This window comes from Mirounga angustirostris, unplaced genomic scaffold (genome assembly GCF_029215605.1).
Source record: "Mirounga angustirostris isolate CCGP_5_RB_7025 unplaced genomic scaffold, mMirAng1.0.hap1 SCAF_9, whole genome shotgun sequence".
Lineage (NCBI taxonomy): Eukaryota > Metazoa > Chordata > Mammalia > Carnivora > Phocidae > Mirounga > Mirounga angustirostris.
In genome coordinates this window covers 72,741,823-72,755,411 of record NW_026991717.1, presented here as the reverse complement: position 1 = coordinate 72,755,411, position 13,589 = coordinate 72,741,823, and the positions used below count along the sequence as shown (strand labels likewise).

Below are 13,589 nucleotides of genomic sequence, written 5' to 3'. Positions count from 1 at the left end.
GACTTCATTTTAGATAGGTCTTGGGGACAGTTCTCAGCAGGCTAAGAGGAACACTAAAAACAGTCTTGTGCTTGAAAGTATCTGAGTATTTCTTTCGTGCTGGTGGCTGATGCAGCCAATCTCTATACAAGAGAACACACCTAAGCTGCTTAGCAAAATTATTTTATAGCATCCTGAGATAAACCCATGTAGGGGGTGGGAGTTTAAGCTCGTAATGCCAGGTTACACTACTGAGGCACTTCCTAAGAGCACAGGCAGGAGCAATCCCCAACTGATCTAGTCTTCAGTTTTCTGAAGCGCACCATCCGTTTCCCTGTTTAATAAGTATCCGGAAGCAGCATGTAGTTTAGAGGTTTACTGATTCTGTGGCTGGCAAGATCACTTGGCTCTTTTACACTCTTAGGTGTGAGGGTCTGTAATGGAATCCACTTTTAAAAGGAAGATCTCCACACCCCACGGTTTCTAGAGCTGGGGCAAGGACTCCGTGTCAAATCCGTTCTGACGCCGAGTCTTTGAAGAGAGAGCTCCTACCAGTCTGAACAGGAATGGAATTCAGCCCAGCGTGTCACGCCAGGGCTGCTTTGGCTTGGCATTGCTGCTGTTAGGCTGATTCTTTCCATGCTGTAGCAATGGGTTGTGGGTAAAGGTCTGTCGTAAGGGACCTAGGGCAAGAGAAAACAACTTTCAATGAACGAAGGAAAGGAAGAAACAAATCACGGAATTTAGCCTGCAAGGGTTATTTACCCCTGGCAGCTAGTTCTAAGTGATTCTGCATGCGTCGTTCACGCTCTTTGAGCTGATGCGCCAGTTCAGCATTCTTCCATCCTGTGTAAAGAGGAGGAAGACAGTGGGTCCTAGGTCCATTTTTAGACTACTTCCCCCACAGTCCCATCTTACCTCTTTTGAAGCTTTTTACAAAACCTTCCCGTGGAAGTAATTTATTGGAGTCATGCACGACACGCTGGGGGATTTTCAGTATAGTCCGTACGGCTGGAATCCGGAGGCCAGCCACCTGGACCAGGGAAAACGTATTGGAGGAGAGCCAGTACATGAACACCGCCTGAAGGAGAAGAAAGACACAGTACTCAGGAGCTGTCCTCTGCTGTCAGCTTGATGGGAGATGGCTAGGCTAGATGGAAAGGCTTGGGAGCCAGCTCCTAAGCCATTACCTACCGTGGGGAAATGGATAGTTATGGGCAACACCGCTAGGGGCATCACTCTGATCATATTTCTCATCCACTGAAGATCAGAACTTTGCACGCCAGTCTCCGCACCTAACTGCCAAAAAAAAAAAAGCAATTGCACGTCATTTCTAGACAATCTGGCTCAGATTTCAACCCATCAATTCTACTTGGTCTCTACTCCCCACTTTGCAGGCCTGGCACTTAGCCAACCTGGGCTTACCTCAAGGACACCCCACATTGTAGCAGTGACCACCAGTGGTAATATGTAGGTGGGGTCAGATAGCGTGAGATCCTGGAACCACAGGAGGCCACCTGTCTGCAGGCTGGGCACAGGAAGGTTGGCCATTTCTCTCAAGGCAATGAAGAAGGAGATGAAGATCGGGGCCTATTACACAGGATAAACAGTGTCAGGACCTTTTAGCAAAGGGGACATTTTCATTACTCCATCATTAAAAACCTTACCACCACCCCCACTTTTCGGGGGTCTAGGGCATGGGAAACACAGGAGTTTATCTGACTGGGGTAGGATAAAATAAGAAGGAAAATGTTTTTGCTTACCTGAGTCAGAGGTAGAATAAGAGGTCTAAAGAGTTTAACATCATGCTTTTTCTGGTAAAATGTCATTTCCGAGGAGGCCTTGTAAACTGTGAATGAGGGGAAGTTAATGGTTGGGCTAATAATTACATCGATGGAGGTGACCATCCTTACCACCTGGCCCATAAGATTTCTACCTGACCCTGGCCAGTCACTGGAAACATTAGGCCCAAGAAGTAGGTAGATCTTTAGAACTCGCCCACTTCTAGCAACCCTCAGCAGAATGTCAGGAAAGTGCAAACATGGTCCTCTCCTGTGCGCATTCTGCAGCTGACTCACACTCAGCATCGTCTCCTGCCAACTTGGCCTCTCTGATTCGAGTGGAAAACTTCTGGATCTCTGGCAAGTGGTTGTGGATCTTGGCTGCTTCTCGCTGGCCCTTCACGATGAGAGGAAACACCAGGCAGCGGGCAAGGACAGTACCTGGAAAACACAAACTAGGACTGGAGTGAAATCAAAGCAGTTCTGCAGTTGGAAGGTTGAAGGTTTTTCGGTCCTCACTGAAAGGGTCTTTTTTTTTATTATAGTCTTTTCAACACTGTGATGCCTGCTGAAGGAACCCAAAACAAAGGGCAGGGGTGACTTGATCCTTCAAGGCTCAGTTCTCTGCTTTGACCTCACAAAAGTCTAACATTAACTTCTGTAAGCAAATGGCCAGGGATACCGTTTATTTCCTCGAACAAAAGGTGAGAGAAGATACTTTTCTAGATCAGTGGTATCTGAACTTTTCTATTATCAATGGAATCTCCCTACCGTCAACTCTTAAGTGTAGCCCCAATATACATAAGAGATAAAACCGAGCTGCTCTGAGAGAGAGAGTAGTCTGGCTACAAAACTGTTCAAGCTCTGGCCTTTGCTTTTCTCAGAGGCACCATACACAACTCTAGGAACTTCAGGAATGAAGTCTGAAGGCCCCTATCCTAGAAATCCCTAGGGTAGGAAGTAATCTGGTGGCTTACTCCTTTAGCTCCTCCCCATTTCTTATACTTCCTATTTCCTGATCATTCCAAAAATACTGATAAACTAATCAGTGACAAGCAAGAGGGTCTGGGCTGAGAAGAGACGGTGGTGGTGCGGGGGGGGGTGGGGGGGCTTATGGGCTTAGGCTTTATCAACATTATAATGGCTGATATGGGGTGGGAAGAGAAGGAAGCTAAGGATGAAACCGAGAATACTAGCCCTGAAGGAGTGGACTGAGAACTGGGCAATGGCAATGGAAAGATGTGGTCAGACAGACAAGAAAATCAGGAAAGATGATCACAAAAGCCAAGGGAGAGATTTCAAGGTCTAAAATGTCTAATACAGGACCCTAGGCCCAAGGGGATCAAAATGGAGGAGTAGGAAAGATCCTGGGCTTACATCCTCTCAAGGATATACCAAAATCTACAACTACATATAGAACTATCACTGTGTAAAGAACTTTGCAAAACAGATCTTACACACCTAAGGATATAAAGAAAAAGCCATTCTGAGTTGGGTAGGAGGCAGAGACAAGGTCTAGTCAGGACCCACGAGTAGGAGGGATATCACAACCATAAAGACTCTCCCTGTGAAACAAGGGGTCCAAGCCCCATATTGGGTTCCCAGCCCTACACTAGGAAGACCAGCCCCTACAACCTCTGGTTTTGAAAACCAGCAAGGTTTATGCACAATCTCAGTTGCTGAAGTTCCAGCACAGAGGCAGCAGTTTGAAAAATGCCTGGGCTACACATGAAGGAGATGCATGGACTGATTTTAGGGCATGTGCTGGCAGGGCAGGGATCTGTCGGAACATTCTCTGGGGATGGACGAGCTGGTAGGCACCATTTCTGACATTCTCCATCTACTGTGCTAGCACCAGCTTGCCCAGCCCAACCGACCCACAGGCCAAGAGCCCTTCTTAAGGGGCTCCCTGCCCCTGCCACACCCAGCAGGTGGCCTCAGCCTGCACCAGAGCCACCCCCACCAAGCAGCCTCTGCCCTGCATATACAAGAGCACCTGCAGCAGCTGGACCTCACAGTCTGCCACACAGTAGGCCCTTCCCACCAGTGGAATGGAGCTGTCACAGCTGGGCTTTGTAGCCAGCTGTGCTGAGGCCAACCCCCCACACTTACCCACCCAACAACAGTAGTGGCTGGACCTCTCAGACAGGATGATGGGCAGCCCTGCTTACCAGCATACGTGAAGAAGCTGTGGCTGAGTCTTGCAGACGGCTGTGTCAGGGGACAGCCCTGCAAACCACTGAGTCTACACCAACAGTGACCCAGCCACAAGAAGAGGGTGCATGCAACCCAAAGAACCCCTAGGGCACCTGGCTCAGGTGACTAGGAGTCTGCACTACTGGACCTCACAGGACACCTGCAAAAAGCTACTCCCCTTCAAGGCCAGGAGACAGAACTGATCTAACTAATACGAAGAAACACAGGGTTAGACAAAATGAAGAAAGAGTATGTTCTAAATGAAAGAATAATACAAAACCTCAGAAAAAGAACTGAACAAAAGAGATGAGCAATCTACCAGGTAAAAAGGTCAAAGTAATGGCCATAAACATACTCACCGAACTCAAAGAATGAACACAACGAGAACTTCAACAGAAAGTATATATAAAAAAAAAAACCCACAAAAAAACAATCAGAGCTGAACAATACAGTAACTGAAATAAAAAGTCCACTGGAGAGATTCAATAGCACATTAGGTGATGCAGAACGAATCAGCGATCTGGAAGACAAGGTAGTGGAAATCACCCAACTGGAACAGCAAAAAGGAAAATACTAAGGATAGTTTAAGGAACTTTTGGGACAACATCAAGTATAACTAACATTGGCATTATAGGGATCCCAGGAGAAGAAAGAGAAAGGGACAGAAAATCTGTCAGCTGAGAAATTCTCTAACCTGGCAAAGGAAACAGACATTTAAGTCCAGAAAGCACAGAGAATCCCAAAAAATTGAGCCTAAAGAGACTCACACTAAGACTAGTTAATCAAAATGCCAACAACAGTTAAAGAATCTTAAAAGCAGCAAGAAAAAAAAAAAGAAACTAGTTACAAGGAACCCCCACATAAGACAATGAACTGATTTTTCAGCAAAAACTTTAAAGGCCAGAAGAGTGGCACAATATATTCAGAATGCACCTGGCAAGGTTATCACTCAGACTAAAGGAGAGATAAGGAGTTTTCCAGATATGCAAAAGCTAAAGAGTTCATCAACAACAGACCAGCCTTGTAAGAAATGTTAAAGGAACTTCTTAAAACAGAAAAGGCCATAATTAGAAATAAGAAAATTATTAAAAAAAAATCTCACTGGTAAATATATAATAAAGGTAGTGGATAATTACCTACAGAGCTAGTATGAAGGTTACAAGACAATAGTAAAATCATCTAGACCAACAATAATTAGTCAAGGGATACACAAAATATTAAATTCTAAGATACAATGTCAAAACCAATGTGGGGATTTATTTTTTTGTATAACCTACCCACTCAAATTATACAATTATTTCACAGGCTTTCTAAATAAAAGTTTTAAACCTTGGGGGGAAAAAAACCAAAAAGTGGGAAGGGGGAGGACTAGTACTTTTATTTTTTTTTAAAAAAATATTTATTTATTTGAGAGAGACAGAGATAGTGAGAGAGAGCTCGAGCAGGAAGGAGGGGGAGAAGCAGGCTTCCCGCAGAGCAGGGAGCCCGATGCGGGGCTCGATCCCAGGACCCCGGGATCATGACCTGAGCCGAAGGCAGAGGCTTAACCATCTGAGCCACCCAGGCGCCCCGGGACTAGTACTTTTAGATTCCACTTGAACTTAAAGCAACCATCAACTTAAAATAGATTTATATACATACAGTGTTAAATATTAACTTTATGGTAACTATAAATCAAATACCTATAATAGACATGCAAAAATAAAGAGAAAGGAATATAAACATAACACTAAGGAAAGTCCCCAAATTACGAGAACAAGAGAAGACAGGGACAGAGAAGAACTACAAAAACAACCAGAAATCAATACAATGGTAAGAAGTAGGGGTGCCTGGCTGGCTCAGTCAGTAGAGCATGTGATTCTTGATCTGAGGGTCCTGAGTTCACGCCCCATATTGGGTGTAGAGATTACTTAAGAAAATGGTAAGAAGAATATATCTATCAGTAATTAAGTGTAAATGAACTACATGTTCTAATCGAGATATAGGGTGGCTGATTAAAAAAAAAAAAAAAGACCCATCTATATGCTGCCTACAAGAGACTCACATGTGAGACATAAACAGACTGAAAGTGATGGAAAAAGATATTGCATAGGGATGCCTGGATGGCTCAGTCGGTTAAGTGCCTGCTTTCAGCTCAGGTCATGATCCCAGACTCCTGGGATCGAGTCCTGCATCGGGCTCCCTGCTCAGAGGGGATCCTGCTTCTCCTCTGCCTCTGCCTCTCTGTCTCTCATGAATAAATAAATAAAATCTTAAAAAAAGATATTGCATGGAAATGAAAAAGCTGGGGTGGCAATACCTGTATCAGACAAAATAGTAACAAGAGACAAAAAAGGGCATTATATAATGAATAAAAGTATCAATCCAAAAAGAGAATATAACACTTGTAAATATCTATGCACCCAACACAAGGGCAGCTAAATACATAATGGAAATGTTAACAGACAAAAAAGCAAGAAATCGACAATTATACAATAAAGGTAGGAGACTTTAACACCCCATTAACATCAATGGATAGATTGTCCAGACAGAAAATCAGTAAGGAAACTGTTGCTTTAAACAACACATAAGACCAGATGGACTGGGGTGCCTGGGTAGCTCAGTCAGTTAAGCGTCTATGTTTGGCTCAGGTCATGATCCCAGGGTCCTGGGATTGAGCCCCATGTTGAGCCTGCTTCTCCCTCTGCCCCTCCCCCTGCTTGTGTTCTCTCTCTCAAATAAATAAAATCTTAAAAAACAAACAAAAAAACACCCACAAAAACACAAGACCAGATGGACTTAATAGATATATACAAAGCATTCCATCCCCAAAAGGCAGAATACATAGGTGCCTGGCTGGCTCAGTCAGAAGAGCATGAGACTCTTGATCTTGGGGTAGTGAGTTTGAGCCCCACACTGGGTGTAGAGATTACTAAAAATAAATAATAAACTTAAAAACAAAAAAAACCAAAACCCCCAAATGGCAGAATACATATTCTTTTCTAGCGCACATGCAACATTCTCTAGGCAATATCACGTTAGGCCCCAAACCAAGTCTTAACAAATTGAAGACTGAAATCATATCAAGCATCTTTTCCAATCACAATGGGATGAAATTAAAACTCAATTACAAGAGGGAAAAATGGAAAAACCAAATATGTGGAGGCTAAACAACATGCTACTAAACATCCAATGGGTCAAGGAAGAAATCAAAGAAATAAAAAAACAAGATAAATAAAGATGGAAACACAATAGTTCAAAACCTATGGGATGCAGCAAAAGCAGTTCAAAGAGGGCAGCTTATGGGAGTATAGGCCTACCTTAGGAAATACGAAAAATCTCAAATAATCTAACCTTACAGCGAAATGAAATAGAATAAGAACAAAGCCCAAGTTAGTAGAAGGAAGGAAATAATGAATATTAGAGCAGAAATAAATGAAACAGACTAAAAAAGCAATAGAGAAGATCAACAAAACTAGAGATGGTTTTTTAAAAAAGATAAACAATATTGCTAAGGCTTTAGCCAGACTCATCAAGAAAAAAAGAGGGCCCAAATAAAATCAGAACTGAAAGAATTAACAACCAACACCACAGAAACACAAAGGATTGCAAGACACTACCATAAATAATTATATGCCAACAAATGGGACAACCTAGAAGAAATGTATAAGTTCCTAGAAATATACTCTCTTCCAAAACTGAACCTGGAAGAAATAGAAAATCTGAACAGACCAATTAGTAGTAATGAAATTGAATGGGCAATCAAACTTCCATCAAACAAAACTCCCAAGACCAGAGCTTCACAGGTGAATTCTACCAAACATTATAGAGGACTTAATACTTATCCTCTCAAACCACTCCATAAGACAGACGAGGAAGAAAAGCTTCCAAACTTACTCTACAAGGCCAGCATTACCCAGATACCAAAACCAGACAAGGACACTAAAAAAAGAGAAAACTATACAGGCCAAAATCTGTGATGAACATAATAGATGCAAAAAACCTCAACAAAATATTACCAAACCATATTCAACAATACATTTAAAGGATGATTCACCCTGAACAAGTGAGATTTATTCCGGCAATGCAAGGATGGTTTAATATTCATGAAATCAATGTGATTTACCACATTAAAGAAAATGAAAGAAAAATTATATGATCATCTCAACAGATGCAGAAAAAGCACTTGACAAAATTCTACATCTGTTCAAGATAAAATCTCTCAACAAATTGGGCTTAGAGAGAATATACCTCACCATAAGAAAGGTCACAGATGAAAAACCCACAGTTAAGGGGTGCCTAGGTGGCTCAGTCTGTTAAGCATCTGCCTTCGGCTCAGGTCGTGATCCTAGGGTCCTAGGATCAAGCTCGGTGTCAGGCTCCCTGCTCAGCTGCTTGTGCGTGCATGCTGTCAAATAAGTAGAATCTTAAAAAAAAAAAAAAAAAAAAAAAGAAAAACCCACAGTTACCATCATACCCAATTAAACACTGAGAACAGTTGTTTTAAGATCAGTAAGAAGCCAAGTCTGTCCATTCCTACCACTTTCATTCACACAGCCCTGGGAAGTCCTAACCACAACAAAGAAAAAGTAATAAAAGGCATCCAAGTTGGTAAAGAAGAAGTAAAACTGCCACTATTTGCAAATGACATGATAATGTACATAGAAAGCCCTAAGGACTCCACTAAAAAAATTACAAGTAATAAATGGAGTAAAGCTGCATGATACAAAATTAATATACAGAAATCTCTTGTGTTTCTATACACTAATTTTGAAATAGCAGAAAGACAAATTAAGAAATAACTCCATTTACGATTGCACCAAAAAGAATAAAATATCTAGGGGTAAACTTAACTAAGCAGGTGAAAGACTTATATTCTGAAAACTGTAAAAAACACTGATAAAAGAAATTGAAGACAACACAAATAAAAGAAACACCATGCTAATAGACTGGAAGAATACTGTTATAATGTCCTTTCTACCCAAAGCAATCTACACATTCAATGCAATCCCTATCAAAATACCAATGCCACTTTTCATAGAACTGGAACAAATAATCCTAAAAGGTGTATGGAACCACACAAGACTTTGTATAGCCAAAACAATCTTAAGAAGAACAAAACTGAAGGTATCACAATCCCAGATCTCAAGATATATTACAAAGCTATAAAACAGTAATGTACTGGCACAAAAATAGACACATAAGCCAACGGAACAGAGTCCAGAAATAAACCCACACTTATATAGTCAATTAATCTTTGACAAGGATGGCAAGAATATACAATGGAGAAAAGAGTCTCTTTAATAAATGGTGTCGTTAAAAAAAAAAATGGACAGCCACATGCAAAAGAATGAAACTACATCACTTTCTTACACCATATACAAAAATAAACCAAACCGGATTAAAGACTTCAATGTGAGACCTGAAACCATAAAACTCCTAGAATATAGGTAATAAACTTTTGGACATCAGCCTTAGCAATATATTCCTGGATATGTCTCCCCAGGCAAGAGAAACAAAAGCAAAATAAACTATTGAAACTGTACCAAAACAAAAAGCTTTTGCACAGTGGAGGAAACCATCAACAACAAAAAAGGCAACATACTGAATGGGAGAAGATATTTGCGAATGATATCAATAAGGGGTTAAAAAAATAGTACAATTAAAAAGAGGCAGAGGACCCGAACAGACACTTCTCCAAACACATGTGGATGGCCACCAGACACATGAAAAGGTGCTAAATATCACTATCAGGGAAATGCAAGTCAAAACCAAAATGAGTTACCACCTCAACACCTGTCAGAATAGCTAGAATCAAAAGACAAGAAATAACAAGTGTTGATAAGCATGTGGAGAAGAGAGAACCCTGGGGCACCACTGGTCAGAATGCAAAATAGTACAGCCCTCTGTCCAGCTCCATGCTCAGTGGGGAGTCTGGAAAGAAAATCTTAAAAAAACACCCAAACCCCCAAACAAAAATATATATGCACCGCTAAGTTCACTGCAGCATTTACAGTAGTGATGATATGGAGGCAACCTAAATGTCTGTTGACAGATCAATGGATAAAGAAGGTGTGGTGTATAAACACACAACAGAATATTACGCAGCCATAAAAAAGAATGAGCTCTTACCATCAGTGACATGGATGGACCTATAGGGTATTAGGCTATGTGAAATAAGACAGAGGAAGACAAACACCGTATTATTTCACTTACATGTGGAATCTAGAAAACAAAACAGACTCACAGATACAGAGAACAATCTGGTTGCCAGAGGGGAGGGGACTGGAGAAGATGGGCAAAATAGGAGGAAATTAAAAGGTAAAAACTTCCAGGGGTGCTAGGCTGGCTCAGTCAGTGGAACATGCGGCTCTTTATCTTGGGGTTGTGAGTTCGAGCCCCACACACCCAATGTGTGGGTCAGGATTATGACCCTGAGATCAAGAGCTGCATACTTCATCAACTGAACACCAGCCAGGCACCCCAGGGATTGCTTAAATAAACTTAAAACAACAACAAAAAGTACAAACTTCCAGTTACAACTAAAGATGACCCAGGGATGCAATGTACAGCATAGGGAATATAGTTAATATATTGTAACAACTTTATATGGTGACATGGTGATCACTTCATAATATACATATATGTTCAATATATATATGTTGAATCACTATCACTAATATAATATTGTATATAAACTACACTTCAATAAAATGAACTGGAAAAATGTGCCTAACACAGAAAGGTCAAGTATGAAAAGAATAATGGGTTTAATAATGATGTCACTGACAAAATGAGGTGGTATTAGTCAGATTGCTAAAAAGGTCAGACTGCTGAGTGTCAAAGAGTGGAAAGAAAGAAGTCCACTGCATGCAGAACAGTCTTTTAAATAACAGCTATGAAAGGAGAAAGAACTAAGGATGAAAAGAAGGGACTTTTCCTCAAGAAATCCATGGTATATTTGAACATGTCTGTATTTTCAGAACAGGGCAGTAAAAAGAGAGAAGCTGAAGACCTAGGGAAAAGGATGATCACTGGAGCAAGGGTAGGAAGAACAGAATTTAAAGTATAGTCTTAGCCTACAAGAGGAACAATGTGGGCACATTCCAATTTGGGGGTGGGGGGGATGGATTTAAGCGCCTGGCCTGACCTTCTATTCTCCTAAACCAGGGCAGCTTCATCACTGTTAACAAGGTCTCCTTACTCTAACCCCATGCTCACATTAAATATCTACACTTGTTGAATCCCAGGTGATCCAGTGGTTTTATAATGCCCTTTAATAAAGATAAATATAGTGTATCTAAGGATCAAGAGCCTCTATCCCTCATCTGAATCATCTGCTTTTCTGACCCCTAAACTTCTGCAACTACAGTTGACCTTTGAACAAAAGGGGTTTGAACTGCGTGGGCCCGCTCATATGGGTTTTTTTTTTTTTTTTAAAAGTACTGTACATGTATTTTTCTTCCTTACTTTAAGAATATAGAATACATGTAACATACAAAACATGTACTAATTGACTGTTTACCAGCAAGGCTTCTAAGAGTAGGCTATTAGTAGTTAAATTTTTGAGGAGTCAAAAGTTATACATGGAATTTCAATGTTGGGTGGGGTTAGTGCCCCTAACCCCCAGGTCATTCAAGGGTCAGCTGTATTTCCTCCATCCACTTACAGAACTGCTGTCTTTAAAGTTCTCCCCCCGAAGTTCCCATTTCTACGCTTGACCATGATGTGTTTCCCTTACATGCAGCAATGGCCCCCCACCAAGGTAGGCCTAGGTTAACATGCATAAATTCCAGTAAGTTCTGAATCAGTCCCACTGGGGTGTATGACCCCAGCCCCAGTTCAGCGAAGCTCTGTCCTGCAGCAGCTTGGATTACATCTGCGGTCTCTCCAGAAGCCACCTCGGGTACTGCTGTGGGTGAGGGAGTTGCAGGAATGACAGGAGGGGCCTGAACCTGTGCAAAAGGAAGTCATGTGTAATACTCAGTAGGGGGGACATATAGAAATCACAGGCCCAAGATAATAACTAGTATCAGGTTGTTCTATGGGCTTTCTACTTTTTGTTCTCCCAGATTAGTCTACAGTGTACAGAGAATTCAAGGCTTAAAAAGGACATTTTATTTTTTTCCTCTAGGCAGGAAGACAAGTTAGGGTAAGATTTCATGACCTCCCTTCCTATTACTAAGTTATTTCTTCCATCAGTGTTTTCCAAACTTCAGTCATTTGAGTATCACTGGCACGATTTTGCAGATACTGAAACTGTCGTAATTTTTATTTAAAACAAGTCAGTTTTTAAGACCAAAATATTTACTTGGTCTCACCATCAGAAATATTAATACCCACGAAGTCAGTGATATGCAAGTTAAAAGTTTTATAATACACATGCACACCTGGAATCACATCTCCTACACCATCAGCGGCTTGCCACCATTATGGCAAACAATGCCTTGTATATAACATAAATTTCTCCTGCTGTACTCTCATTTTCCCACTGATTTGAAAATCTATCCCAAGTTAAGATGCTACTATTTTGGGGAGCTGCATGGAGTGTGGCCAAGAACTCTGTGCCACATTTCCCCTCCTTGTAGTTAAAACAAAATAAAAAAAAATCAACCAACAAACGCTACCCCTAACGTCGCAGGGACGAATCGCCTCTTACCTGGGCTTCTGCGAACAAGATCACGGAGGTACTGAGGCCCCGGGGACCAGGGCCCGCGAGGAGGACATAGTGCGGGCGCTCGCCGCACCGGCCGGTTGGAAAGAGGAGCCCTGAGGTCAGCGGTTTCCGCGGCCAATGAGAGGGCCCTGCGACGCTATGGAACTGAGAGAGTAAAAGAAGGATGGAGCCCTTCTTCAGGAACAGATGTCGCCCATCAGGCTCATTCGCCACGAAGCTGCCAGCCCGTTACCACAGGTGAAGGCACCACCACTCCGCGCGCAGATGGCTGGCCCGAAGGCATGCAATTGGTGCGGCCAGGCTCTCGGTTACCGCAGACCCACCCCGGAGCACAGAGGTCGAGGCTGAAGTTTCTGTGGCCTGGGTGACGACGAGACCCACGAACAGACAACAATACGCGGCCACCGAGCCCGCAAGGTCGGGGAAGTAACCCTTCCGTGTACTCATGCGAGCCGAGGTCAAGAGAGGCAGGTCCCGGTGAGGTCAGCGTCTGCTCAGGCTGTTCCTGGCACGAGCTGTTTCTGGCTCGGGCCACGGGGACAGGGCCGCATCCTGGCGCTCAGCCCTGGGGGATCCTTACCTGACGCTGTGGCCGTAACAAGCGCAGAAGCTCCCGGCGTCCGCACATCAAGCTCATCGCCATTTTGCCGGAGGAGGACTTGCGCTCGCGCCTGCGCACTCAGAACTTCAGCCTCGCGGGAAGAGGCCCTTTTGGAAATGGGCATGAAGCCAGAGCTGTTGCCACGATCAGGTGGTAAAGGAGACTGGAGCTTAGCGGCCATATTTGAAGTGGGTAAGAAGACGCTAAGGGCCTTATTAACAAGATCGCGCAGGGTGTCCAGGAGATTGAAATGGGATTGAAGAGCTGCGTGAGGGGCCCTCCCGCAGTGACTGCAAAAACCTGGGAATTTTTTCCTCCATTCTGTAAATCCGTGATTCTCCTCTGATTTGTTGATTTAAAATACAAGTTCCGGACA

At 42.6% G+C, this 13,589-nt stretch overlaps 1 protein-coding gene across 2 annotated transcripts; it reads right to left on the bottom strand.

The window, feature by feature from the left end:
• Nucleotides 1-340: 340 nt before the first annotated feature.
• Nucleotides 341-13,309, bottom strand: OXA1L (OXA1L mitochondrial inner membrane protein). Of its 2 annotated transcripts, none has more exons than XM_064570824.1 (10): nucleotides 13,193-13,309; nucleotides 12,595-12,756; nucleotides 11,677-11,890; nucleotides 2,058-2,201; nucleotides 1,743-1,828; nucleotides 1,405-1,569; nucleotides 1,174-1,278; nucleotides 898-1,060; nucleotides 745-854; nucleotides 341-662 (listed from the first exon to the last, which is right to left on the bottom strand). In XM_064570824.1, exons 1-9 carry the CDS (start codon nucleotides 13,253-13,255, stop codon nucleotides 760-762), a joined length of 1,197 nt encoding a protein of 398 aa, XP_064426894.1. In that variant the 5' UTR covers nucleotides 13,256-13,309; the 3' UTR covers nucleotides 341-662; nucleotides 745-759. The 2 variants fall into 2 exon arrangements, with proteins under 2 accessions (XP_064426894.1, XP_045756479.1); XM_045900523.3 differs by having other exon boundaries at nucleotides 745-825.
• Between the last annotated feature and the right edge of the window lie 280 nt (nucleotides 13,310-13,589).

Bases quoted from the DNA above. Each gene is read 5' to 3' on its own strand.
- OXA1L (XM_045900523.3), bottom strand. From the start codon at position 13,255: ATGGCGATGAGCTTGATGTGCGGACGCCGGGAGCTTCTGCGCTTGTTA. The intron at 1,061-1,173 runs GTAGGTAATGGC...CTTCTCCTTCAG, and splicing joins TAACTATCCATTTCCCCACG to GCGGTGTTCATGTACTGGCT. The intron at 663-744 runs GTAAATAACCCT...CTCTTGCCCTAG, and splicing joins CTTAGAACTAGCTGCCAGGG to GTCCCTTACGACAGACCTTT.